Genomic DNA, 25,939 nt, shown 5'->3' with positions numbered 1-25,939 from the left:
CGGGAGGGCAGTACCACCGCGAAGGACGGGGAGGCTGTCCCGGCCTCGCAGCCTCCTCCCCCGGGGGCCTCCCGGGCTCCACGCCCGCCCCGGGGCTGGGAGATGCGCAGAGCAGGTGGAGGTGGTGAAGGGCTGAGCCCTGCCCTGCTGCTGCTGCTGCCGCTGCCATGGAGGTGCTCTGCGTGCTGCTGGCCTCCGCCCTGCTCCCGCTCCTGCCCCGTGAGTACCGGGGGGACGAGGCACAAGGGTGGTGGGTCCTCGACCCGTAGCACCGGGGCGGGACGGCGCCCATCCCGGCCAAGGTGCGAAGGTCGAGCGGATCCCAGCGCTCAGCCGGGGAGGTTGGGGCGCACAGCCTCCGTACGAGGTCCTAACCCACGTCCTCGCAGCCTCCGGGGCCTCCGTGCCCACGCTGGCGCCGCCGTTGACCATGGTGGTGGACGGGCAACACCGGCAGCTGGTGGTGTGCGTGGTGAGCGACGTGCCGCCCGGCTCCGGCGACGCCGTGTGGATCTCCAGCGGGAACGGCAGCGCCCTGCAGTCCTTCACCTACGGGGCCTCGCCGGAGGACGGCGGCACCGTCTGCGCCGTCTCCATCCTCCCCGAAAGCCCCCCGGAGGGTGGGCTTCTGGCTTGCCACGTGGGGCCCAACAGCACCGCTCCGGCCCGCAGCTCCAGCCCCGTCCCCGTCGCAGGTATGGTGTCCCCTCTGCCCGGCTCAGTGGGAACGGGGCCGACGGAGGCTCCCGTGATGGTGGGGAGCAGGTGTGAGGTCCCGCGGGCGAACGTTGCCCCTCGGTCGGGGTGCAGGAAGGGGTTTGTGGCTGGCCCCGATGTGCACCTGCCACCACCTCCCCAGCTGCTCTCCATCCTGCAGGCAGCGGCGAGGAGGCAGAGCTGTGCCCCAGCGCCACGATCGGTGAGTGCCCGGCCCCTGCGGCGGCCCGAAAACACACCGCCAGGGGGGAAACCCCGCTGGGAGGCTGGAGGCCCGGGTGGGGACGGACCATAGAGGGCGAGGGGGTGTTAAACTGTGTTCTGGTGGGGATGGTGAACATTTTGGGGGATGGAGGCTGGGGGTGGAAGCTGGAGATGAAGGCTAGGGGTGGAGGCTGGGGTTGGAAGCTGGGGATGGAGGCCAGGAATAGAGGCTGGAGATGGAGGCCCAGGATAGAGGCTTTGGTTGGAAACCAGGGCTTGGGATGGAGGCTGGGGTTGGAGGCTGGAGAGGAAGGCTGGGGTTGGAGGATGGAGATGGAGGCTGGGGTTGAAAGCCGTGGATGGAGGCTGGAGATGGAGGCCAGGTCAGACCCCAAGGAGCCCACAGACTGGAGCCTCGAGGCCACCCGCCCAGCCTCGCCGCACTTTTGGAGGCCGTGTGGGGACGGTGAGGCCCCCCCGGCCTCGCATGGGAGCTACGTTGACGTCCCCTCTTCCAGGGCCTCATGCCTGCGCCTCCGCCGTCCTGCTGGCGGCCGCCCGCGTGGTGCTGCTGAAGGTGGCGCTCCTCGACGCCCTCCTCACCTCCGCCCTCATGGCCCAGCGGTGAGTGCCTGGGGGCGGGGGAGGCAGCACCCTACTGGGCCTGGGGGCACCCCCAGGGGACGGGCAGCGAGGAGCCCCCCCGGTGCTGCAAGCACGGAGAGCCCCCTTCTAGGCTGGGGGGGGCGGGAGGGGAGCGGGGTCCCCGCTGCTGCGGGGGGGACCCCCAAAATCTGGGGATGGGGACGGGAATGGCGGAGGCGGGCGGGGGGGGGAGGGAGGTAAGGGCACTGCCCACACTTGGGCCCCTCCATTCCGGGGGCAGACGGTGGGCGGGGCTTCGTGAGGCGCGCGGGCTGGGATTGGCCGGGCGCGCCACGCAGCCCGCTCCGATTGGCCGTTGCCGTGGTTACCGGGGCGAGGCGCGGCCGGCTGCGTGGCCCCCCGGAAGCGGAGCCATGGCGGCGGTGGGCCCCGCCGTGCTGCTGCCGCTGCTGCTGCTGCTGCTGGCGGCGGCGGCGGGCGGCGACGACTCGGACTGGGTGCGGCTGCCCAGCAAGTGCGAGGGTGAGCGGGGACGGGGGGGGCCCGGGGGGCTCCGCGGGCCTGGGCGGGCCCCCCCCCTCCGGTGCGTGATGGGGGGGGGGAGCCGGGGCTGGCGCGGCGGTGCGGCGGTTGTTGCTGAGGAAATAAAGCGCTGCGGCCCTCTGATCGTGTCCTGAGAGACAGTGCGGGGTGGGGTGGCGTGGGGTGCGGTGGGGTGAGGTAAAGCCGGGGTGCTGGCGGGCCCTGCCCTCACACGGCGCCCCCTGAGGTGCCCAGCACCAGGAGCTGGGAGCTGTCACAGGGCGGGAGGCCTCGGTGCTGCGGGGAGGGGTCGGGATGTGCCGTGGGGCTGCTGGGGTGCACGAGGAGCCCTCCTCCTCTTCCTCATCATCATCCTCCTCCTCCTCCTCAAAGATGAGCCTGTGGGTGGCTGCCAAGTGCAGCTCTGAAGGGACCCCGCAGGTGAAATTCTGCCTCCCGGCCTCCCTGTGCCAACACACTGACGTCGGAGCACTCATTTGGGTCTTCCCCCGGCTTCAGGGCGCCTCAGCAGAACCAGCTGAGACACTGCTGTTTAGTCCTTTGGACACCGATGTGGTGTCTGCTCTGCACACAACAGCTCCGTCCAGCCCGACTCCCGGCACTCATTTCCGAAGCAGTCCTGTTCCCCAGGAGCGGCAAAAGCCACTAACTCGCCTGTGCTTTCCGTCCCGCAGTGTGCAAGTATGTGGCGCTGGAGCTGAAGTCTGCTTTTGAGGAGACCGGCAAGACCAAGGAGGTGATCGACACGAAGTATGGCTTCCTGGACGGGAAGGGCTCTGCCGTCAAGTATACGCAGTCGTAAGTGAGAGCGGGACGGGGGCTCCTGCTGCATTTGGTGCCTGCGGAGCCGGGGCCTTGATGAGCCTGCAGGTGGGCTGCACAGGCCTAAAATGCACCAGTGCTTGGCAGCATGGGCAGCGCAGCCCGGGGTACATGCCTCCTGCTCCAGAAGGGCTCGGCCCCACACCCTGGCTGTTCCTGGGGAGCAGCACCGAGCCTTTCCCCTCCCTCCTGTCTGCACAGGGACATCCGGCTCATCGAGGTGACGGAGAACATCTGCAAGAGGCTGCTGGATTACAACCTGCACAAGGAGAGGAGCGGCAGCAACAGATTTGCAAAGGTGGGGGTTGCCTTTCACTACCTCGCCTCCCTGCACGCTACTGGGGCACTGAACTGTGGTTTGTTCTTCCTGTCCCCTGGGTCCCTGGCCTGCCATCTGCATGCAAGGCCTTGGAAATTGGGTCCGGGGGGGCTGTCTTTAGGGAGAGGTGGTCATTGTGTGTGCAGGAGGGAGATATGTGCCCTCTTACGTGGCATGTGCCTTCCTGTCGTGTTGGGGATCAGGTGCTAGTTGCAGAGAGGGACTTGCCATCACTTATACTTTCCCCCAGTGTCACCGATGCGGTGTGGCCCCTGATTTCAGCTGTCTTGTGCCCGTCTGCATCCCCGGCAGCACTGTGGGGACAGAGCAGGGGCTGGGCAGGGAGCGTCACCTCACGAGGCAGCTCTCTTCTCCCACAGGGCATGTCGGAAACCTTTGAGACCCTGCACAACCTGGTGCACAAGGGCGTCAAGGTGGTGATGGACATCCCCTACGAGCTGTGGAACGAGACCTCCGCCGAGGTGGCCGACCTCAAAAAGCAGGTACCTGCCCGCCGGGGTCAGCCCGCAGCGGCTGTGCAGGCTGGGGGAGGATCTGCGGGTGCCGGCAGGACCCAGCACCCCACTCCCACCCCCCGCGTGCTGGGAGCTAGGCTCTCCTCTCTCCGCTAGTGCGACGTGCTGGTGGAGGAGTACGAAGACGTGATCGAGGACTGGTACAGGCACCACCAGACAGAGGATCTCTCCCAGTTTCTCTGTGCTGACCACGTGCTAAAAGGGAAGGACGCGAGTAAGTCTTTGCTGCTCCCAGGGGCGACTGGCATGTGTGGGGTGGAGCGGGGCGGCCCGGTGAGGGTGCGGGGAACCCCGCTTCTCCCTCAGGGCTTTGCTTCTCTCCGCAGGCTGCCTGGCGGAGAAGTGGACCGGCAAGAAGGGCGACTTGGCGAGCATGGGGGAGAAGCCGAGCAAGAAAAAGAGCGGGAAGAAGAAGAAGAAAACCGTGAAGGAGCAGAGTGAGGGCATCGAGAGCCTCCCCGATGCAGGGGCCACCCTGGAGGAGCACGGTGTCCAGGAGGAGGCCCCGCTCCCCCACAGCCCTGCCGACGAGCTGTAGGCAGGGGCCGGGAGCCCCGAGGCACGGTGCTCACCCCAAAAGTACTGAAGGGGAAGGGGTTCGCTCCACGCTGCGGGGCCACAGACCCCGGCCAGCCCCGGCACGGACTCACCAGCCCCTGTAGGCTCCAGCGAGCCGGGGCAGGGGGAAGTTGTGGCAGGTTGAGAGGCACGGACTCCGATGTGCAGGATCGAAATGAAACTTTATTAGGCGAGTGTGCTTCTTTATATACCCTAGGTACAGAGGCCGGTAACTTTCCGGTACACGTATTAAAATACATGAGAAAATCAACAAACATACTGTGAGTAGCTTCAACAGGTGCATAACCCAGCTTCCCAACCCAAAACCACCAGGAAAATTGTTAAGCCATCCCCCCTCATCGTCCTGCCTGTGTTTACTGACCCTGTCCCTGAGTTTCTGGATGCTTTCATGAATGGACACGGAATGGTCCGAAAAGTTCACACAGCACATCCCGTCGAACTCTTCACATCCATGACTGTGGGCTAACAGTAAAAAAAGTCTATTGCTGCGCGATTCTGCGACGTAGCCTGTCTAACAGAGTCCACATCCATCAGTAGATGAGGTAAGGCTAAAGACATGGTGTTGCCCTGTTTGGCAAGCCAACAACCTAGTTTATTCAGTGCGGCTGAAGCTTTTGATGCCACTACTCCTGGTGCAAATAGAGGCCAGAATTGTCTCTTTGCTGCTCCAAAATCCCACATCATCCCTGCGGTCCATCTGGAAAGCACGGGTCAATGGCTTAGTGCGCCGATGGTAATTCAGAATCGTTGACGTATTTGGTGTCAGCAAGGTAAGTCTTCCCAGGCCACAAGGTCTTCCCCTCACGTGTGAGGGCATTCCTCCCCACGTGTGATCTCCGCAGGTAAAGAAGATCCCCGAGGGGAGCGCTAAGGGCACGTCGGTGGAGCGGGAGATGTTCGGGCTGGCATAGTTGCACCAGGCTGTGCTATTTCTATATAACGATAGAGAGGAATTAACATTTTGTGCTACAGATTGTTTTTTACCAGTGTGATTAAAATACAAACAACTGTCCATTTTGATTGAACCTAAAAGTTCAAGCTCCTGCGGTTCACGTGGTAGCAGGGGCAAGTAAGCACCCCACCCATCCCAGTTATCAGCACAGTTTCTTACGGTGCTACACAAACCCTGTGCAGTAGGTGCAGGTCAGGTGTCTGCTGGATGCCAGGCACATAGAAAAAGGGTTCCTCAGGGTAGACAAGGCGAGGCACGTGGCATCTTGGCCAGTCTTATTTGCTAGTTACCCAAATGTTCTTGGGTTGTGGTGGGATCCACACTCCGTCCACAGGTACTGTCATCGTCAGGACGGCAATGGCTGACGTAATGATGACTGGACCCATCTCGCCGGGACCCATCTCGGCCCCGCATCTCATTTCGCTGAGCAGAACGTCGGAGTTTACGGCAGCAGGAAGGGCGCTGCGCAGAGACCTTTTGGGCCCACATAATTCGTGCAGGTCCTGTGGAGCCAAAACCGCCTTCTCCATGAGCTTTGGTCAAGCATCGTGGCACCTGGGCATCCGTCGCCCAGCAGTCCCCTGCCTCCCATTGGGATCAGGATAATGGCAGTATCAGAAAGTGCTACTGTGACTCTGTTCCAGCACTTCCACTGGTGCAGGCATACAAGCTGGGGCTGCCAGTGCCAGGGGTGGCTTGTGTCGGCATGTGTCCTCTTGTTGCGTTGGCTCGGCGTTTTTTTGGGGCATTTCCTTTCAAAGTGACCAGTTCCCCCCCAGTAAAAGCATTTGGAGGATCTGGCATGGAAAGCCGCAAAAGCCTACGTTAAAAGGTTAACCTGATGCTCTTGGGTGTCCACCTTCTGACACGCGTCTATCGTGTCCGTAAGTGCAGGATTTCGCGGGGTTTTTAAGATCCGTTGGCAATCCGCAGTAGCATTTTCAACCGCCAGCTGTTCCAACAAAACTTCCCGAGCTGCAGCAAGATCTACTTACCTGTAAAGGGCACCTATCAGCCGGTCCAGAAATTGCATAAAAGAATCCTGCGGCCCTTGCTTCATGGTGACAGAAGACTGTGTAGGCTTTCCAGCATCTCCACATAACAGATCACGGGCTGGTCAGCCTAGGTTTTCGACTGCTTGTTGGCCCGCTAGCCGGCGCCGCTGGCTAGACCGCACCATGAATCGAGTGGCTGTTGGCAGTGTTCATGCTGTAGTCTGACAGTTGTGTGGCGCCGGGACGTGCGTTTAAGACACCGACTGCAAGAAGCTCACGGTGTATGGAGATCATACGGTCACAGGAGCCCCTGCCTGTCCCCAGGTGTCTGGGTATGTTGTTTTAGGGTATCAGACATCGTTCGCCATGCTGTGAGCAGCCCACCACTGTTCTGTCACCTCACCTGGCTGAGTCCTGGAGTTTAACCCCGATTTGGTGTCAGGTCTCAGGCTTGTAGATTGAACTAGTCAATCCCCCACGCAAACAGCATTCTGAGATCTAGGACCGGTATAATTTTCCCATGCTTTTATCAAAATGTTTTGCATTAGAGTTAACACTGTTTTCTGTTCCTGGGATGTTTCGCTCCCCATAGTCCTCGGCTGCTTACCTCCATCCCACAGAAGGCGATGAGTCATGCACGAACTCGCTCCCTTTCAGCAACCCAAGTTCGCCACCGGTGAGCGAAGTGCTCCGGGCGCCTTTTGGGGCAGGGGGAGAGGCACAGCCTCCAACGTGCCGGATCGAAATCAGACTTTACTAGGCCACGTGTGCTCTTTATGCACCCTAGGCGCAGAGGCCCGGAAACTTTCCACTTGTGCCCGCAGGAGATTTTTCACGGTGCTTTCCGCAGGACCTCGTGCGTGTCACGTACACCCTCAGCGGTGCTGTTTTCGCACCAGCACTCCCTCACCCCGTACTCCTCCTTCTCCCTTGCTCCTCCTGGCTCTCCCCACGGCTTCCGGCCCCTCGGTTCACCCACAGTTAGCCCCCCGCACGCTTCAGCCCCCCCCCCCAGCCGCTGGCAGCCCGGGGACGGAGCCCCCGCCCCGCTTGGCTGCAACGAAGGCGCCGACCCCGACCCCCTCCGCCGCCGCCGGGCCGTGGCGCGCAGCCGGAGGGCGGGAAGAGGGCGGGCGGCGCCGATTGGCCAAGAGGGGCGGCGGGGGGCGTGGCGCGGGAAGGGGCGCGGCAGGGGATTGGCGGGCGGCGGGGGGAGTGCGGGGGGCGTGGCGAGGGAGTGGCGCGCCGGGAGGAGTGGCGCGCCCGGGGGAGTGGCGCGCCGGGAGCGGGGCCGAGGCCGGAGCGGGGCCGGGGCCAGAGCGGGGCCGGGGCCGGAGCCGGAGCCGGGGTCGGGGCCGGAGCGGGCGGCGGGATGGTGGACAGCGTGTACCGGACGCGGTCGCTGGGGGTGGCGGCGGAGGGGCTGCCGGACCAGTACGCGGACGGGCAGGCGGCCCGCGTGTGGCAGCTGTACATCGGGGACACGCGGAGCCGCACGGCCGAGTACCGCAGCTGGCTCCTGGCGCTGCTCCGCCAGCACCGCTGCCGCTCCGTGCTCGACGTGGCCTGCGGCACCGGGTGAGGCACCGCGCACCGGTGAGCTCCCTCCCTCCCCAGCCCCCTCCCCCCGAGCCCTCCTCAGCACCCCTGACAGCCGTGTCCCCAGGGTGGACTCCATCATGCTGCTGGAGGAGGGCTTCCAGGTGACCAGCGTGGACGCCAGCGACAAGATGCTCAAGTACGCGCTGAAGGAGCGCTGGGAGCGGCGCAAGGAGGAGCCCTTCGACCGATGGGGTGCGGGGCTTGCTGGGGCGAGGGGGGGGAAGCTTGCGGGCAGGGGGTGTTGGGGGTGGGGGGTGGGGGGCGCTGCCCTCATGCCTTCCCCTGCGCTGCAGTCATCGAGGAGGCCAACTGGCTCACGCTGGAGAAGGACCTGGAGAAGCCAGGGGACGGGTTCGACGCCGTCATCTGCCTGGGCAACTCCTTCGCGCACCTGCCTGACTTCAAAGGTGAGGCCGGGGAGGGTTGGGAGGGCTCGGGGAGGGTGTCACATACCCACATATACCCCTACACAGAGCCTCCCAGGAGGCTGAGAACTTTCCCTAACTCATGCCACGAGTGGATTACCTGAGGTGGCATTGCTGCGTTGCAGCGTGTTGCCAGGGAACGTGCCCCAGTTCGTGGCACGAGCAGGGCCACCGGGCCCAGGGGGTGCTGGGGCTGCGTGCGTCTGTGTTGCGTCCCTGGCAAGGCTGAAGGCACACCCAGACTCGTGCCACAAGTGGGGCTGTGGGTTCCCTGCGCTGCCCCAGCGAGGCTGAGAACGTGCCTGAGCTCATACCGTGGGTGGGGCTGTGGGTTCCCTGAGCTAACAGCTGGGGGGGGGGGGTGCAGTGATTTGTATATGGGTGAAATGAGGGGGGTGGTGGTGGTGGTCCTGTGGATACGAGGGCACAGCCCCTGCCTGGGGACGCTGCGGTTCCCTCCCCGCAGGGGACCAGAGCGACCACAAGCTGGCCCTGAGGAACATCGCCAGCATGGTGCGGCCCGGGGGCGTCCTGGTCATCGACCACCGCAACTACGACCATATCCTGGCCACGGGCTGTGCACCACCTGGCAAGAACATCTACTACAAGGTGGGCGGCTGCCGGACCCTGCCCTACCCCAGGCCCCTCTGTCCCAACCCCCTTCCCCAGCCCCTTTGCCAGGTCCCCGAGGGGCCCGGGGAGCTGGGCTGTGCCTGGTCTGGGGGCGGCCGAGTCCCCGCAGGACACAGCCGGCCTCCTGCGCTCCCCAGAGCGACTTGACCAAGGACATCACCACCTCGGTGCTGCTGGTGAACAACAAGGCCCACATGGTGACCCTGGACTACACCGTGCAGGTCCCCCCGACGGAGGCGGGGGCCTCCCCGGAGCTGAGGTGAGAGGGGGCCGCGAGGGCGGTTCCTGGCCGGCGCCGAGCCCCCCGGCCTCACCACCATTGCCTCCTTGCAGCAAGTTTCGGCTCTCGTACTACCCACACCGGCTGGAGGCCTTCACGGCGCTGCTGAAGGGTGCCTTCCAGGGGAAGTGCCAGCACAGCGTCCTGGGTGACTTCCAGCCCTACACGCCGGGGCAGGCCCACATCCCCTGCTACTTCATCCACGTCGTGAAGAAGACGGCATGAGGGGGCTGCGGAGACGGGACTGTGGTGGTGGAGAGCTCCGAGCAGCTCTGGGGACAAGCAGGGGGCTGGGGACATCGCCGTGAGCTGCCTGGGAGCCCCCTCCTGTTAATTAAGAGCACCTGTGAGAGCTACCGGAGCCCGTGGTCCGTGTGTCCGTGTATGGGGCGAGTCACCTTCTGCTACGGGGGGACCTGGGTGCCCAGGGAAAGGAGTGCCAGACCTTGGGGGGAGTACAGGGGGGTCACGGGCACAGCCTCACCCCATCTCTCTGCTGCCAGTCGCCAGGAGGCCCGCGTGGGCTGGCTCCTGGGTGGCTGCGCACCCCCACCGCTGCACACCTGCTGCAGCACCGCTCGTGGGGGAGGCCAGCAGACACCCTTCTCCCTCACACCTCCGCCCCCCTTTTCCTGACGCTGCTCTCAGCCCTGGTCCCTTGGCACGGCTGCAGCCCCCTCCTTGCCCGCCCTGGGGAAGAGGTGGTGGCCACATCCAGCAGCACGTCGCGGTCACGGCCGGCTCTGCCTGAACACGCTCAGGAGCCGGAGCAGCAGCAGCGCTCGAGGCACTCGGCTGGGCTGTCACGCACCAAGTGCCCGCGGCTGCGGGAGGACCAGCCTGTCGGGGAGGAGCGTGCTGGGGTCCTCACCAGCCACAGGTGGTGCAGCGATGCAGTTGGAAGCAGTCCTGGGGCAGGCAGCACCAACCCCCCGCGGGGCTGGGGCGCTCACGGCTCCCTGGTTTAACCTGGGACTGCCCCTGAGCTGCGGGAGCAGCTGCAGGGACCCGGCAGCTGACTGACATGCACAGCTCCAGTGGGGGATTTATGTGGCACCCTTGGCAAAGGCCAGGAAGCAGCGCACGTGCAGCAGCAGCGCCAGCTGCGGAGCGAGGCGAGACAGGGCCTCGGGGGTGGCTGGTCCAGCTCACGCTCAGCGCAGGTTGGCTTAGGTGGGGCAGCTCGGGGCTTCTCCAGCCAAGGGTTGGGTTGAGTATTTCCAAGGCTGTGACGAGCTTTTCCTGGTATCTAGTGGGAATCGCCCTTGCTGCCACTTGTCCCCAGTGCAGCTCACCCCGGCACCGAGCTCCTCCAGGAAGAACGGGGCTCCCTCTGCAGGCAGCAGCGAGATTTTCCTTCATCTTCTGGGTGCCAGATGCAAGCACCCACAAGGGTGCAAGCCCCACAAGGGTGGGTGGCCCCAGCCATGTGCCTGCACTCCCCGCTGCTCCCTGCCAGACACGGGTTCCCCTCTGGGACACCCAGTCCTCCCAGGGGCTGGCAGGGCCTGTCCTGAGCACAGCGGACAAAGATCTGAGGCCAGGCAGTGCCGCAATGGAGCAGAAACCTCTATTTATTTACGGAGACCACGTCAAGGCCAGGCCTGCGGCAGCAGCATTGCCCCACGTCCCACAAGTGACTGCCCCCAGCCTGCTGCCAAACTGGGTCGAGTTTTGGCCTCGCTTTCCTGTCCTGAGACACCCCTGAGCTGCCCACAGCCACCAGACTCAGCTTCCCCCCTGCCTGGGGTCACCCTGGCATGTTCCTGGCAGCGCCGTGGTGCTCCTCTACAGCTGAGGGACTGCTACAGAACCCACCACCCAGGGCGGCTGAGCAGAACAGCGCCTGCACACGGAACTGCATGGCCACTTTTTCAGCCCAGCTCAAAAAAGGGGTCCACCAGCAGGGCGACTGTTTTTGCCCCAGTTCTCTCGCACCTTCAGCACATCCTTCCCTTTGTTCCTTCGGGCCCACCTCCGCCGAGCGTTAGCAGGCAGCAAACTTCTGCTGGATGTGTCTGTACCTGAGCAGCTCCTGCTCAGAGACCGATGGCTGCAGCCTCGCAGCAGCCTGCAGGAAGTCCTCCATGGTCAGGATGAGAGCAGAGCTCTCTGTGTCCAGCCCTGCATGAGACAGAAAATGGGAAAAGACTGAGAGCAAGGCGCTAGGGCGGCTGGCGAGATCCAACACCCCTCTCTCCTGCCAAGGGAGGGAAATTGGCCTGGAAAGAAAACCCATGCTTCTCTTTCCCCCCCGGGGCCAAGCACTGGAGGTGGAGATGCTCACACACGTCGAAACTGCCTGCCAGTAACCCGCAGCCTAGCACACAGAGACAGCCCCAGAGCCACCGAGGCTCTTCTCCCGAAGCCCAGTTACTGCCAGCAGTGGTAACCGCCCTCTCTGCCCCTGAGCGGGGAAGCCACAACACCTGGGATGGGCTGGGGTCGGGCTCCCACCTTCCTCGATCCATTCCACCTTGCGTTTGACAGCGCACATCATGGCGTCCGAGCACAGCGCGTAGATGTCTGCTCCTGTCAGCTGAGCCGGGCATTTTTCTAGGATGCTGCTGAGATTCACCGAAGGATCCAGTTTAAACCTGCCAAGAAATGAAGCCACAGTTGTAAGAGCCACAGGACAAAAATAAAAACAGTCTGGTAGATATGCAGCAGCCAGTGACTGGGCAGGAGGAATCAGAGGCCACAGAGTCACACCCCATGTTTAGCAACTTTTGGACTATGCTCTGCACGCTCCAAAAAATCAAAGGGCTTTGTTTGTTTGTTTATGTTTGTTTGGTTATTTTGTTTTTTTAACCACAGTCATTTCGCTTTGAAACATCCCCACAGCAAGGTCCTCTCTCCTGCTAAGCAGGATCAAAGGCAACTTCGAGTTCTCACTCAGGGAAATTAAACGCTCTGCACACCTGGGAACAGCCCGCAGCCAGGGCTGAATAAGAACACGCTTAATTACAGACAGCACGAACCACTGGAACACCAAACCACCCCATCAGAGCCACACGGCAGACAGCAGCGAGCCTCCTACGGCACGAACGAGAGCACAGCACTGGAGGGCACAACTGCCAAGCCGCACGGTGTGAAACGATGCTCACAGCCCGCCCGCGCTCTCACGTCTCCTACCAGCTCGTCCTCGAAAGGAGCAGCGATGACAGCTACCCATTACACAAAGTCCCTGCAAAGGCAGATGCAGAGCAGATGCTCTGCTGCTCGCCCAGCTGTTGAGGTGTTAAGTCCACGCCCAAACTGCACAGCCTGCTCTTCTGCTTCCAGAGATGCTCTCGGGAGCCCAGAGAAGCCGGAGAAGCAGCCAAACCCTGCTGCTCGGTGACCCCACACAACCAGTGTTTTCTCTGGGAAGACGCACAGAGCACAGGCTGAACAGCACCCCTCAACATCCCAAGACAAGAGGCAGTACGACGAACAGAGCTGCCTTCACCCTCGGTTCTGGGAAGAGCAGCAGATGTGCTTGGGGAAGTCTTGCAGAAAGCAAGTGGGAACTTCCTGCCGTGTTGGTGCACTGCAGCCTCACCACACGGCCAGGATCCTCAGGCAAGGGGTGGCTTGCTCCTAGGTAGGCTGCCACCCGCTGCAAGGCGGTGGAAGGGTGCTGCAAGGGGACAGGGTCACTCACTTCCTGGTGACTGCGCTCAGCACCTGCAGCTGGGACTCCCGGTCTTCATTTATGCCCACATACACCAGCTTGTCAAACCTGTCAGCAGAGAAAAAGAGAAAAGGGACGGTCAAGAAGAGGCCCAGAAACACCTGGCACTGGTGCTCAGCCCCGTGCACCGAAAACTGAGAGGTGGCCCTGGGGCAGCTCCTTCTGCTGTCAAGTCCACGGACAACAGAAGACTCTGAGGGTGGCACAGATGCTGGAGGTCAAGGCTGCTCTTCAGAGGGACCTTGGCAGGCTGGGGAAATGGTCTGACAGGAACCACATGGGGTCCAGCAAGGGCAGATATAAAGCCCTGCCCCACGACAGGCAAACTGCAGGCACGAGGACAGGCTGGGAGGCAGCTCTCCAGAAAAAAACCTGGGAGACCAAGTCCTACCGCCAGTTTGGTGCCACGGCAGGACTCCTACTGCCTTGCTCTGCTGCTGGGGCAATAACCAGAGTAGGGGGGAACATAACGAGCACGGTATCTTGTGCCGCTGCTCCAGCTATAGGCTCTGGCCTCGTGTCAGCTGCCTGTCTTCCCCAGAAGCCAGGGTGGGCTTTAGGAAGAGTCCCTGTGGGGGGAACGTGGCAGAGACCCAGCTCAGCTCATCACCAGCTGAGGTGCTCTACAGCCCTGCCCTGAAGCGAGGCAGGTAGGAGGCGACGCACCTGCCCGGCCGGAGCAGCGCTGGGTCCAGGAGGTCAGGCCTGTTCGTGGCTCCAATGACAAACACCTCTCGGCTGGAATGAAGGCCGTCGAGCTCAGCCAGGAGCTGCGAGACAACTCTGCAGGGAGCAAGACGGGACATTCACAACTGGGCCCTGAAAGGAGGAACAGGCGAGGCCACTAAGGGTCCACGTCCTGGGCTTCGGCCCCTACTTCTCTTCCCTGGAACAGCCCGGACACAGCCGCCCAGACCTCTCTGGGCACAGCCAGCGATTGCGTGGGCTCATTGCAAAGTCAGCACAAACCCCTGGTACCAAGACAGTCCTTCATACTTGTGCTTGGCTCTGACCCCTTCCAGGCTGTCTGCACGTGCTTACAACTTGCTATCAGACGCTGGCAACACGGACCAAACATAGGCAGGCACGCATGGCTAGGGATCAGATTCCCCACACAGACGTGCTGGTCAATCCCAACTCTCCCTGCTATGCGGTGCTGCCCAGCAAGTTCAGCCGCAAGACTGCCCCGTCAGTCAGTGCCGGGGACGCCCCGGTGGGCCTGCGATGCTGCTGGCCAGTCCTCAGGGCAGCGAACAGCACACGGTGCAGATCTAGTTCTGCAAACCACGGGGCTCGAGGACGTCTGGCAGCAGAGAACTTCAGCGCTGAACTTCTTCCCGGCATGAGGAAACCTCAACTGGTTTCTAGCGTTGCCTGAGCCAACCAACACAAACCATACCCAGCCCCTTCCAGAGCTGTTGGCCTGTGTATGTGAAGATGGGCGCTGTGGGCACATGGTGGCACTGCAAAACTCTGCACAACCCCTCACGGATGGAGAGAAGACTGGAGAGGGACTATCAGCTCAGGATAAGAGCCCTGGGGGAAGTCACCCTGTTTCTGCGTATCGCCAAGCTGTACGTGCTTTGCTTCTACCAGAGGCAGCTGAAAGGTTTCCCACCGCAAGGCAGGGGTGTGAAGGATGGCCTTGGAAGAGGCCAAAGGGAACAGTTGGCAGCCACAGAAGCAGTTGGAGGAGGCTCAGTTTTAACCAAATGTTTGCACAACAAGCTTGGGCAATCAGGAATCTGCTGCAATGCAAACAGCAGTACTACGAGCCTGAGAGGGGAGACAGGCCATGCAGAGGGTTTGAAGGGAGCAGGAAGGGAAAAGGGAGATAAAGAGCTGGGATGGACTCTGCCTCGCCGCGCCATCCCGTGCACCCCTAGCTGAGGCAGGCATGCCCGCTCTGCCAAGGACACGCTACGCTCACTCACCTGTCCATGACACCCCCCGAGTCTCCGCTCCGCCCACGATTTGGGGCCAGGGAATCCAGTTCGTCAAAGAAGATGATGCAGGGAGCAGCTGCCCGGGCTCTGGCAAACACTGGGAGGAGACAGAGAGCACACGAGATGAGGAAGCAGGAGGAGCAACCGACGGACCCCGAGTGGAGTCACCAGCAGAGAAGAGCTGAAGAGCTGTGGATGGAAGTGAGCTGCCTGCTGCCTCACCACCGCTCTCTACTCCAGCCAGAGGGGCTCAGAGAGAGCCAGACTGGCTGTAAGAGACTGCTGGATATATGCCCTTGCTGCCTGCTGTGGATGGGAGTTTGGAAAAGCGGTTTAAGCCCTCCCACCTTCCCCCCGGCACCACAGAGCAGCCCCTCTTGCCACACGCAGGCTCAGGACGCTTCCGCTCACCGTTGCGCACGTTCTCCTCGCTCTGCCCCACGTACATGTTGATGAGCTCTGGCCCCTTCACGCTGCAGGGGGAGAAGGGAGCTGGTTAGAGCACGGCCAGCCACCGCTAGGAGAAAGTCAGTCCTCCCGCAAGGTTCTTCACCTAAGGAAGGTCATGGTGCACGTGGTTGCCACGGCTTTTGCCAGCAAGGTCTTCCCTGTCCCAGGAGGCCCGTACAGCAGCAGACCAGAGCGGCACAGACCCAGCGACAGCAGTTCTGGGTGCTCCAGGGGCAACTGGATTGTGTCCAGGATCTCCTTCTTCACCTCATGGAGCCCACCAACATCCTGCCAGGACACGGAGGGGATCTGCACGAGAGGGAGAGTCCCTGTCAGCACTTCTTCCTGAGCCTGCCCGTTCAGCCCTTGCTCCAGTCGTCAGCCTCTCGTGCTGCGGGGCAGCAAGTCAGCCCCTCACCACACTGCCCAGCCACGTGAGATCCCCTAGGGACACATGGGGGAAGGCTGAAAAAAGGAAAAATGGACCTAGCAACTTGTGTTTAGGGCACTTTGTTCCCCACGGTGCTGAGACTGAGCAAGGGCTTCACAACAGAGTGACAAAACCTGGGCTACTGAGACCTCTGTCGTGTGAGGGAGGATGTGAAAGACAGACATCCTGGAGGACATCACAAAAAAACTAGCTGCTTTTGAAAAGGAAAATGCAGGAACAAAATCCATGGGTTTACAAGTAGGTAGGGATGGGGCCAGCTGCAAGCATGCAAGGGAGGATTGCTAAGCGAGGAAAGACAGCAAACTTGAGAGGGGGAAGCCTTGCCACTTGTATTATTTTATGGTAAAAGAACCTTGGAGGAGGAGGGTGCTCTGTGCAAAGCCTTCGAAATCGCAGGCACGCCAGAGCCTGGGTGACAGATCCCCCCGAGCCAGAGCAGCTCTCGTGGGAACACACAGAGAAAACAAAGCCCCAGCACACTTCCCCCAGCTGCTGGCTGGGTGGTGAACAGGTGCCAGCACAAACGGGGAGTTTAAAAATAGGCCAAAGCTAAATTCTTTCCCCCTCCTTCGGCTCCCTCCCCTCTTTTGACTCTCCTTCCTTTGCTACTCGAGATGATGTTATCACGCTTTTACTCCAGCTGTCCAGCAACTCCGCCGGAAAATCAGGTCTGACAAGATAAGGATTTCTAGAAAAAAAAACCTTCTAAAGCAAGAGATCGCAGGCACTCTTCCTTCACTGCTGATGAATAGAAGAGCTGCCTTCTCCCCCACACTCCTGCTTATGCTGCCTCTCCCTAGAAAAAGCTCTGCAGACATCAGCACAAGAGCTGGAACACTGCAAGGTTGTTTTCAAAGGAGAACATTGTAACTGCAGGACACGCCGGAGATGCTGCTAGCAACTGAAGTTTGAAATCATTTTTTTCTCAGAGGCTCAAGCTGGCATCCCATTAACTGCAAGGAAAAATGTGTGACTAACCAGAAACAGTAAGCACGGAATTGAGAGTTACGTACGTTGAAAGTATCCGTGCCTGCTAATGGGCTTTTTGAACCCTAGCCAGTAACTAAGAAATCGATAAAGGATTGCAAAATACAAGCAGAATTAGCTTCCATTCACACAGCTCGCTGCCGAGCATGCTCTGTGGTTAGTATTTGTCTTATAGTGAACTTGGTAAACACACCTCAAAGCAGAGCTCGTTTGGTTAATTCACTAATTTATTCGATACCGAACAGCCCCAGAGCGGCTCCCAGCTGACAAGAGCAGCAAGGCGATACCTTGCTCGGGCAGGACTGCAAACGGGCAGCCGGGGAAGGTGCCGGAACAACTGCTCTGAGGACTGTTTCCAGCCCTGCGCTGAGCGCAGTCATTTGCAGGTGGGGGCGGGGAGAAGAGGCTCTGATCATCGTGCATGGCCCTGACACCGCGCTGCCCAGCAGAAGCGGTCACCCCAAATGCTGTTTCCCTGGTCACGAGCCACCAGAGGCAGGGCATGCCCCTCCCAAGAAGCTGACCCTGCTGGTTTTCTCTCACCCCCCACAGCCCTCTCCCTGAAGGATCCCCAACTTTTCAAACTGCCCCGCTCTCAGAAAAGCCTGTGCCAGCTCGAGCCATGATCAAGGCCATGGATCAAGTTTGAAGCTTCTCACACGAGAGGAAATTCCCTCTCCGGCTTGTGCCACAGGCTCTCTGTTCCTGTATGCCAGGCAGCTGGAGAGACCTGAGCGAGGCAGCAGCCTCTTGAGAGGCTGAGCGGTGCAGCCTGGCACCCCTACTGATGAAGCAGTCTCCAGTTAGAGCTGCAAGGGCTTCCCCGAGCAAATCCAAAGCCAAGAGGGTCCAAAAAACACACCTGGACTGTTTTTCATGGCTTGGAGAGTATGTGGAATGAGACAGCAGGAAGCAACATGCTCGGGCACAGCACGGGTCTGGCAAAGTCTGTGAGAAGTATCTCGAGCCACAGAGAGAGAATCTTTAGGGAAACAATCCCCCTCCTCTGCCCCAGCATCCTACCTTTGGGGCTCCCACTGCCTGCGAATGGGCGTCGTGCAGCTGGTCCAGAGCAACACTGAAATCCTCCTCAAGCACCGGGAAGCCAGCAGTGCAAAAATCTCTCTCCACTTCCTCACTCAGTCCCCCCGGGAAACTGGCAAGGAAAGAGAAGGCAAGGGCTCAGGCACTGCCCCGCTCCCAGCACGGCCAGGCTCGCTGCACCCCCACCCTCCCCGCCTCCTGCCACATCGCCCGGGCTACCTCGAGGCCTGGATGCGGGTACAAGCAGCCCGGCTGCTGTGGGACAGCAAGGCACAGAAATCCCCCAGCACAAAACCCTGTGAATGCGGAAACAAACAGCATCAGTTCAGTCCCTGACCACAGCTCCAGCCAGGCCATACAAGGTGTATGGGGAAAGAGTCCTTGCAGAGTTGTACTCTGAGCTTCTGTGCTTTGATTAAAGGCTCTAGTTTGTCTTTTTTTTTTTTCCTTTCCATTTTTCAAATTGCCTTCTTGCAGAGCAGAGCATCAACCAGCCCTCTGCAAAAAGCGTAGGGTCCTTAGGCACTAGAAATCCGCTCTTAAAACTGATGTCTGAGGACCAGGGTTAACCACTGAAGATACTGACTGGGCTACGGGAGTTGTCCCTTTCCTCCACGGCCAGACATGGGAGGCTGGCCCAGCGCCCCCGTCCTGCCATATCACGGGGCTGCCCCTTGCCGCGTGTCGCTGTGGTTTCACTCACTGCAGTCCTGCGGGCCAGCTTGGCTAGGTTCACTTCTTTGCCCAGAGGAAGACTGGCAGTCAGCACGCTCAGCATCGACCTCCTCTGCTCCTCGGAAAGGGCTTCGATTTTCACCTCATGAAGGAAAGCAGTCTGCACGTCTGCAGGAACATCCTGGGGTCTGCAGGTTGTGCCGATCACCAGGACAGGGTGGCTGTTGAGAAAGGGGGACAGGGAACGGCTGCAGTTTTGTGGAAACCTCCCTCTCCCCACTGCTAACACCTCCGCCCCTCAAGTGACATCTCATCTCTTCACCTGGTGTCTCCCTCCCTGCTCCCTGGTATTTGTCACCTGCCGCAGGATTCTCCCGGGGTCTAGCTCTGCAATCTCAGCGGAACAGCTCCGCAGACCCTGCGACCCTTGGCATACCTCACACCTATGCCAGCTTTGCTCATCTGAATAAACTCAGAAGCCAGCCCAAGCTTGGACAATAAGGCCCCCTGATCTCCCCAGCCACTAAGAGCAAGGGCCCAGTGAGGTAAACAAAGTAAATCAGGGAGAATCTCCACTGGATTAACAACAAAACTGGGCACGCTAGCAACGAAAGCCTCGATGCAACAGCGGCTGCAGCCCTAGGCAGAAGCAAACAATCGTCCTGGGCGCCCAACAAGGTCCATACCTCAGTGCTGGGTCTCTATCCAGAAGCAGCTGGCGCAGAGTAGCGATGACCCTGGCGTCCTCTCCCAGCATGTCCCGGTCCCTGCCCAGCAGCTCTATGTCCTTCAGCAGAAGCACGCAGGGACGGTACTGCTGGGCCTGGGCGAAGGCCATCTGTATTTTCTCCTCTGCGGCTCCACTGGTGTCACCGCACAAACTAACGCAATCGACCTGCAAGACAGGCCACACAACGCACGGACTGCAGGGGCTGCTACGTGGACAGCTCGGGGACTGGGAGCAATGCTCACTTCCACGGAGCCTGCCGTGGGCAATCCGCAGCTGAAAGGGGTCTCAGGATTATCTGACATGCAGAAATGGCGGTTTCCTGCTTCTCCGCAGGAGGACAGGGGAGCAGGAGGGTCTTGTCTGAAAGGGCTGAGGACAAGGGACTGGAGAAGTCAGTGGAGGAGATGTCACGGCTCAGCCAACCTATGCTGGAAGGGATGGGAGAGCTGTGGAAGAGAACAAGACAGGGAGAACAAGGTGCCTCAAAGGAACAGAGCGAAGAGCAGAGGGAAAGGCTCGGGGCACTATTCAGCTCAGTGCCACACAGGCTCAGAGTGCAAGAGGGAGGTAGAAGGTAAGAGGAGGAAAAAAAAGTTATGGGTGGCTGGAAACCTAGACACTGTTTACTAAGCAAACACTGCATGAAGTCATCCAAAAAGGAGAGGCTGCTGGTGAGCCCTTGAACAGCAGCTTGAACACTGCTGGAAACACACACTGCTGCCTCCTGGTGCTGAGAGGTTTTACACAGAGAGAAGAGGAAATCCACTGGTTGTTCTGCGGGGTTGCCAGAAGTCTCCAGATACGGCTGCTACACACTGAGAAGCCGGAGGTTTAGCAGCAGATCCGTGACAAAGACTCCCTACAGGACATATTGCTTGGAACAAGAGACGGTGCTGGGCAACGGCCAGGGCTTTATCTGCCTCCCCCACTGACCCACTGTTATGCATTTACTCTCTTAACCGTTCTTCTCTATCCAAGCAGTGACACGATGTAACAGGACCCAACTTCTAAGCAAAAGAAGAAAACCCAAATATCCAAAATGCTTGGCTTGTTTTCTGTGAATTTAACAAGACCCACGCAAAAGGAGTAAGCTTATGTTTTCCTTCCACAAAAAGGAACCTTCGAGCTCTCTTCTACTCTAGCTTTCTTCTTCTTCCAAGTCCTTTTAGAGTTTGTGAAGCTCTTAGAAAAGTCAGCCTGCAACTTCCAAACTCCTTGCAAACATAAATCTATAGATTCAAGGAGATTAAAGAATTTGAGGAATACATCCGGACTCTCAGAGTGAACAAAAGGACCGCACAGAAGGAAAAACAGCATTTTTAACAAGCCACTGAAAACTCTGTGTTCAGAACCTCAAGTGCTGTTCAGAGACATGGGCTAGACCTCATTTTGGCCATAAAGCTTACCCAGTGTAGCTGCAGCTGTGAAAACGTAACAATGGCTGTACTGGTTCATACCAAGAGTCCACTTAGCCCACTATCTTGTCGCCATGCATGGCCACAAGTGGCTGTTTAAGAAAGAATAAGATCAGCGTAAGCATTTACAGCCCTCTGCCCTCAGTCCTCTTCTGAGCAACTACCATTCTCTGGGGATTTTCCCAGTCAAACGTGATTTCACGATAAAGGTAAGATGCAGTAGATTTCTCCTCCAAATACTCTTACCTACCATAAGGAACCATCTCCTTCAGCTTGCCCATAACCTGCCTCCCACTGCTTTCACCTGTCGGCACCAAGCATCGTCCTGGCACAGAGAGAGAAATCAAACACTTTCCACTCTGTGCTGACCACTCAAGATCTTGCAAAACTCTACCAAACTCTCCCTGAGTACTCTCTTCCAAGCTGAAGAGCCTGTTCAGCTGTTTGCTGCACAGAAACTGTTCTAGACCCCTGATCTTCTTCACTGTCCTCCTCTGAATTTTTCTAGTTCAGCTTTATGCTTTTGATATGGGGAGACCAGAACTGTGGACGATATTAGAGCTGTGGAAAGACACGGATCTGTGCAGCAGCAGAAGCAGCACCAACTCTCCAGTTTATTTCCTGAAGTATGATCTGATTTTTGACGTGGAGAGCAAAGCTGAAGTTTTCATGAAGCCACTGACATAGAACAAAAGTATTGATCCTGACTGGTGACAGTCAGCTTGAAATCCAACACGTTTCGTGTAAAGTGTTGTTGTTTTCCAGTAAATTTTATCCGGCATTTTACTGCTCAGTCACTTCGTCTCATTAAACCTCTCCTCTAGTCCAAGGACAGTCTGTCCATCTGTCTCCTCGTACCTTTAATAGTTTTGTTATGAACAACCATCAGATCTCAATTCATCCTCTTTCCCACATCATTTCGCAATATGCTGAACAGCACAGCTCCCAGTCCAGATACCTGCGGAGCTCCCCTGCTGACTGTGAAGACTCACCAGCTATCATCAGCTAAGCCCCATCAGACCATCATGTCCCAAACCTTTAACCAGCGTTATATCCAAGCCAGGATCTTCACTCGCATCTCACCGCCACGCAGTTTCCCAAACAGCCTTTTCAAATCCCAAGCAGACCGTATCAGTCAAGTTCCCCTCACCACATGCTTGATGCAACACCTTCAAGTAACCTTCCGAAGGCTCCCTGGGCAGGACTTGGCTCTTCAGGAACTACAGGGATTCTTTCCCAGTAGCTCACACTCATCCTAGTCTTTGCTAATGCCATCCTTCACTCTAACCTCACAGTTTTGTGTCCTTTGAAGGATGTTTCTTGTTTCCGGTGAATGCCCGTTCCCTGCTGTTCATCTGCTCTGGCTTCAAGTTACTTTTCCCAAGCCCATCCCTATATGATCTATGCAGTCGCCCTGTGTTACAGCATGCTGCCCTTCATTTGCTTCCACAGCAGATGTAAGGACTCCCTTACCTCAGCCAACTCTCTTTTTCTAAACAAACCTCGTTTTGAGGCCATTCCCCTTTCCAAAGCCAAGCACAGCTATGGAAGACGCGGGGGCTTTTTTGCTCTCGTGAATGGATTCTTGGTGAATGGAAGGAAGCACACTTACAGCGCAGCTCTTCTAAAGGCAGTGAGATTTTGAAGCAGATCAGGCACACACATTGCTATCAAACCACCGGCCACCTTTCTTTTGTAGGATTCCTGCCCAGCTGGGGAAGATCTCAGTGTTATCTCTGCTTCACCCTGCAACACGTCTTTTGTCAGGGACAACTGAAAACACCCGGTGCCACTGCAGTTCCTGCCCTCATCACCTCCTCAACTTCTCTCAGCGTGTTCAGCTGGTGCCGCCCTCTGGGGTACGGTTCCAGCTCAATCCCCTACCCGATGATGTGAAATCCCCTAAAACACTACTGTGTGCTGCGATACCTGTAAAGTCAGTCAGACTCACCAAAATAACAGTTACTAAAGAAAGGTACAAAGGCAACCTCTGGGCCAAGAATCATAGAATCGTTAACCAGCCACAGGAGGAATTACCTTGAAGAGGTGGAGGTTGAGGCAGCTACACACAGCTCTGACAGCCATCACCTTCCCGCTGCCGCTTGGTCCTGAGAGGAGGACGCTGCCCACCCTGCTCAGCCTGGTTGCCCTGTAACACAAACACAGAGGCAGTTCTCCCAGTGACTGGGGAGCAGGGCCCCAGCTCTCCCGAGGCGTGACGGAAGGGAATTTAACTCACTGACTGTTCAGGTGAGGCCGAAGCGCATCGCAGAGGTCCTTCACAACATCAGAAAGTCCGGCAGGAGACAAACTGCTCCAGAACTCGTGACTGTTATAGGCTGGGGCAGACGGGACAGCACTGTTTGTTGAGCCCACCTGTGAGGAAAACAGCACTCTGTAGAACAGCAGCTGAGAAAAGACAGCTACCAAGTGACACTCTGTCCTGAAACGCCATTCTGCAAAAGCAGGGGAAGCACAAGCTTCCACAGGCACATCTGGCATCCATAGTGCACCCTCAGGCTCAGTACACCCTCCCTGCCCTCCTCTAACATCTTACCAGATACAAAGAGGTGTTCTGCGTGTCCGCCAGGTAACCCTCAGACTGCTCGCCTTCCACCATGCCTAAAATCTTCCTCACTTTGAAGTAAAGCTCTGGCCACCTAAAGGAAAAACAGGCAGTCTCAGTCATGGAGCCAAGATCTTGAAGACAGGAACATCCATCAGCTGGGAGCCAACTGAGAGGCAAGGGTAGGCAGAGAGACCCTTGCTCCCTGGCTGGCTGGCTAGGCAGACCAACAGGACTGTCAACAGCTACAGCTTCTCCTGGTGGCTTCAGCCCACGGGTGCTGCTGTACTAACTTCTAACTTCTCGTTTTGCCTTCTTCTCAGAAAAAGCAGTCAGGCACTGGGACGGGTTGCCCAGGGAGGTGGTGGAGTCACCGTCCCTGGGGGTGTTCAAGGAAAGGCTGGCCGTGGTGCTTAGGGACGTGGTTTAGCGGGTGACAGTGGTGGTAGGGGGGTGGTTGGAAGAGATGATCTTAGAGGTCTTTTCCAACCTTAAAAAAAATCAGTGATAATCCAAGAAAAACTTTTCCTTCCTCCCCTAAAATAAGAGGCAGAAAAACCATCAGCTCCAGAGACAGATGAGAAGGGAATCTACTGTCTTGTTTCAAGAGAACCAGGAGTGGAGAAGTACCTTTTCTCTTTAGTATCTATGTGATAGCACCATAGTTTACTGCCACCTACCTAAGGAATTTGTCTGCATTTACATCTAAAAACTCAGCATGCCCAAATGTTGGAACACACAGGATGTCTCCCTCCTGGACAAGCCTACAGGAAACAACAAAACACAGCTTCAACACTGAAAAACAGTAAGTTCTTCTTGCATGCCCTCCCCATACCACATCTGTTTTTTACAGAAAAGAACGTAGCTACTTGTACCAATTCATTCCTTTCTTGTACTCTAAAACCGTAAATAACCACCTAAAGATTTAGCACGCATGGGATGAGAGTAGCTGCAACCAGGCTACTAAGGGGAAGATACAGAAGATGAACACTATCAAAGAGTGTCACTTCCCAACAAAGTCACCTTCTTGCGCCTGGCTAATTGCAACAGCAGAAAGCCTCATAACGAGGCTCCTGAAAAGGCTTGGGGGCAGGTTTCACAAGCGAAGACTGCAGCACGTCCAGCTTCCCCATCACTGATCTCCACTCAAAGCTGAAAATTGGGTTTATGGACACGCCCCAGAAGGGAGGTTTGCGGGCAGTACTTGGGAGCCTTCACCACTGGATGGTAAATTACAAGGAAGGAGATTTGAGGGTGACTTTTGAGGGACAGGACAAGAGATGCTGCTTGGAATTGAACCTGTGTGAACTCATGGGGAGCACATGTTGCAAACAGACATTTAGGAAATACTCCACGTAAGCATTCTGCTATTGGTTATGCGTGTAATCAACACGTATTGGATCAGGATGCCACAAACATGCAGCGAGGGTGCAGCTCGCAAGCAAGGCCCCCCAGGAACAGAAACGTGTGGCTTTTCTGCGTGGCTCACCGGGGCGTTTCAAAGTGCTTGTAGAGAATACGGTCATAGACTCCTCTGACACTGTAGGCTGGCGAGCAGACGATCTCTACGTACAGTTCCTTGGCAAAGGGCGGCACAGACAGCAAGGACCGGCTTCCTTTCCCCTCCGCAGCCCCCGCCTTTCCTTCGTACCTCTGTGGTGGGACGAGGTGCACCGTGAGCCACCCCGGGCTCCCTCCTCTGCTGCCCCCCAGCCCACCACCCGCTCCCCGCGGCACTCACCTGCAGACAGAGGAGCTCACCGCCGGCAGGGTCGAAGCCCAGGTTGAAGGTGAGGGCTGGCGCCAGCAGCGCGGTGCCATCGGGGGGCTTTCTGCGGGCGGCCCGCGGGTACTCCCAGGCGGGTGGGCGAGCCAGCAGCGCCGCCAGGTGCTGCCGGGCCTCCCCCTCTGCTCGCACCCGCACCCACTCCCCGTGGAACAGCCCCAGGGCCAGCAGCCCGCGCCGGCTCACCCACACCTCCGCCCCGCCGCCGGCCCCGCCACCGGGGGGCGCAGCCCTCAGCCGCGGCCCCTCGGCAGCCCGGGGGCCGGCGGCGAAGCGGGAGACGAGGGGCGGCGCTGCGGGGCGACGCCAGGACGCGCCACCGGCACCGGGAGGCGGCGGCGGGGGGGGGGGCCGCGAGCGCTACGCGGGTGCCGCTGCCCAGCAGCCCCTGCAGCGCCGGCCGCGCCTCCAGCACCAGCGGGCCCGGCCCGGGGCCGGCTCCCGGCAAGGCCTCGCCCCTCCTCGCCAGCACCGCGCCCCCCGCCGGCCTCCCCCCTCCCCCGCCGCCGCCCCCCGCCGCCGCCGCCAGCAGCACCCAGGCGAGCGGCGGGGGGCGGCGCAGCGGCCACACGGCCACCCTGCGGCCCGCCGCCAGCCCCAGGCGGCGCAGCAGCGCCCCGCGGAGCCACAGCTCGGCCCCGCGGCGGCCCGCCGCCTCCAGCGCCACGGCGCTCAGCAGCACGGCCTGCGCCCCGCCGCGCCCCGCCGGCCGCACCGCCAGCACCAGCCCTCCACCGCCGCCGCCGCCTCCGCCGCCGCTCCCCCCGCCGGCCCGGCCCCGCAGCGCCGCGCACAGCGGCTCCGGGGCCAGCAGCAGCGCCGTCACCGGCGCCAGCTCGGCCGGAGGGGCGTCCAGCGGCCGCAGCACCGCCACCGCCATGGGCGCCGCCACGACACCATAGAGACGGGAGGGTAGAGCGGGCGCGGCGCGCAGGCGCACGGGGGGTCCTGCCCGCCTCAGGGCGTAGAGGGGAGGGGCAGAGCGGCTCGCCCGCGCACC

General features: G+C 59.4%; 4 protein-coding genes across 4 annotated transcripts; 3 read left to right on the top strand and 1 right to left on the bottom strand.

Moving 5' to 3' along the window:
- The first annotated feature begins 19 nt into the window (after positions 1-19).
- PTCRA (pre T cell antigen receptor alpha) lies at positions 20-1,544 on the top strand. The gene is made up of 2 exons (XM_080585013.1): positions 20-219; positions 390-1,544. Exons 1-2 carry the CDS (start codon positions 168-170, stop codon positions 1,010-1,012), a joined length of 675 nt encoding a protein of 224 aa, XP_080441139.1. The 5' UTR covers positions 20-167; the 3' UTR covers positions 1,013-1,544.
- Positions 1,545-1,881: 337 nt separating this feature from the next.
- Positions 1,882-4,580, top strand: CNPY3 (canopy FGF signaling regulator 3). Its single transcript, XM_080585012.1, has 6 exons — positions 1,882-2,049; positions 2,745-2,868; positions 3,094-3,190; positions 3,592-3,714; positions 3,844-3,961; positions 4,074-4,580. Exons 1-6 carry the CDS (start codon positions 1,941-1,943, stop codon positions 4,283-4,285), a joined length of 783 nt encoding a protein of 260 aa, XP_080441138.1. The 5' UTR covers positions 1,882-1,940; the 3' UTR covers positions 4,286-4,580.
- A 2,976-nt stretch (positions 4,581-7,556) lies between these two features.
- Positions 7,557-9,571, top strand: GNMT (glycine N-methyltransferase). Its single transcript, XM_080585011.1, has 6 exons — positions 7,557-7,851; positions 7,940-8,067; positions 8,169-8,282; positions 8,767-8,909; positions 9,071-9,192; positions 9,267-9,571. The coding sequence occupies exons 1-6, from the start codon at positions 7,646-7,648 to the stop codon at positions 9,436-9,438; spliced, it is 885 nt and encodes a 294-aa protein (XP_080441137.1). The 5' UTR covers positions 7,557-7,645; the 3' UTR covers positions 9,439-9,571.
- Positions 9,572-10,769: 1,198 nt separating this feature from the next.
- PEX6 (peroxisomal biogenesis factor 6) lies at positions 10,770-25,865 on the bottom strand. Its single transcript, XM_080585007.1, is given in 18 exon segments — positions 10,770-11,337; positions 11,671-11,810; positions 12,860-12,937; positions 13,556-13,672; positions 14,824-14,932; positions 15,247-15,308; positions 15,389-15,594; positions 17,747-17,879; positions 17,987-18,063; positions 18,471-18,663; positions 19,129-19,337; positions 22,625-22,736; positions 22,827-22,963; positions 23,145-23,247; positions 23,834-23,917; positions 24,643-24,806; positions 24,895-25,288; positions 25,290-25,865. Coding segments are annotated over 18 exon segments (2,985 nt in total). The 5' UTR covers positions 25,820-25,865; the 3' UTR covers positions 10,770-11,200.
- Positions 25,866-25,939: the final 74 nt, after the last annotated feature.

The sequence above is a fragment of the Anser brachyrhynchus genome, assembly GCF_964034855.1.
Source record: "Anser brachyrhynchus genome assembly, chromosome: 3".
Taxonomy (NCBI): Eukaryota; Metazoa; Chordata; class Aves; order Anseriformes; family Anatidae; genus Anser; species Anser brachyrhynchus.
Note: the sequence above shows the minus strand (reverse complement) of the source record. Positions and strands in the feature narration are given on the sequence as shown.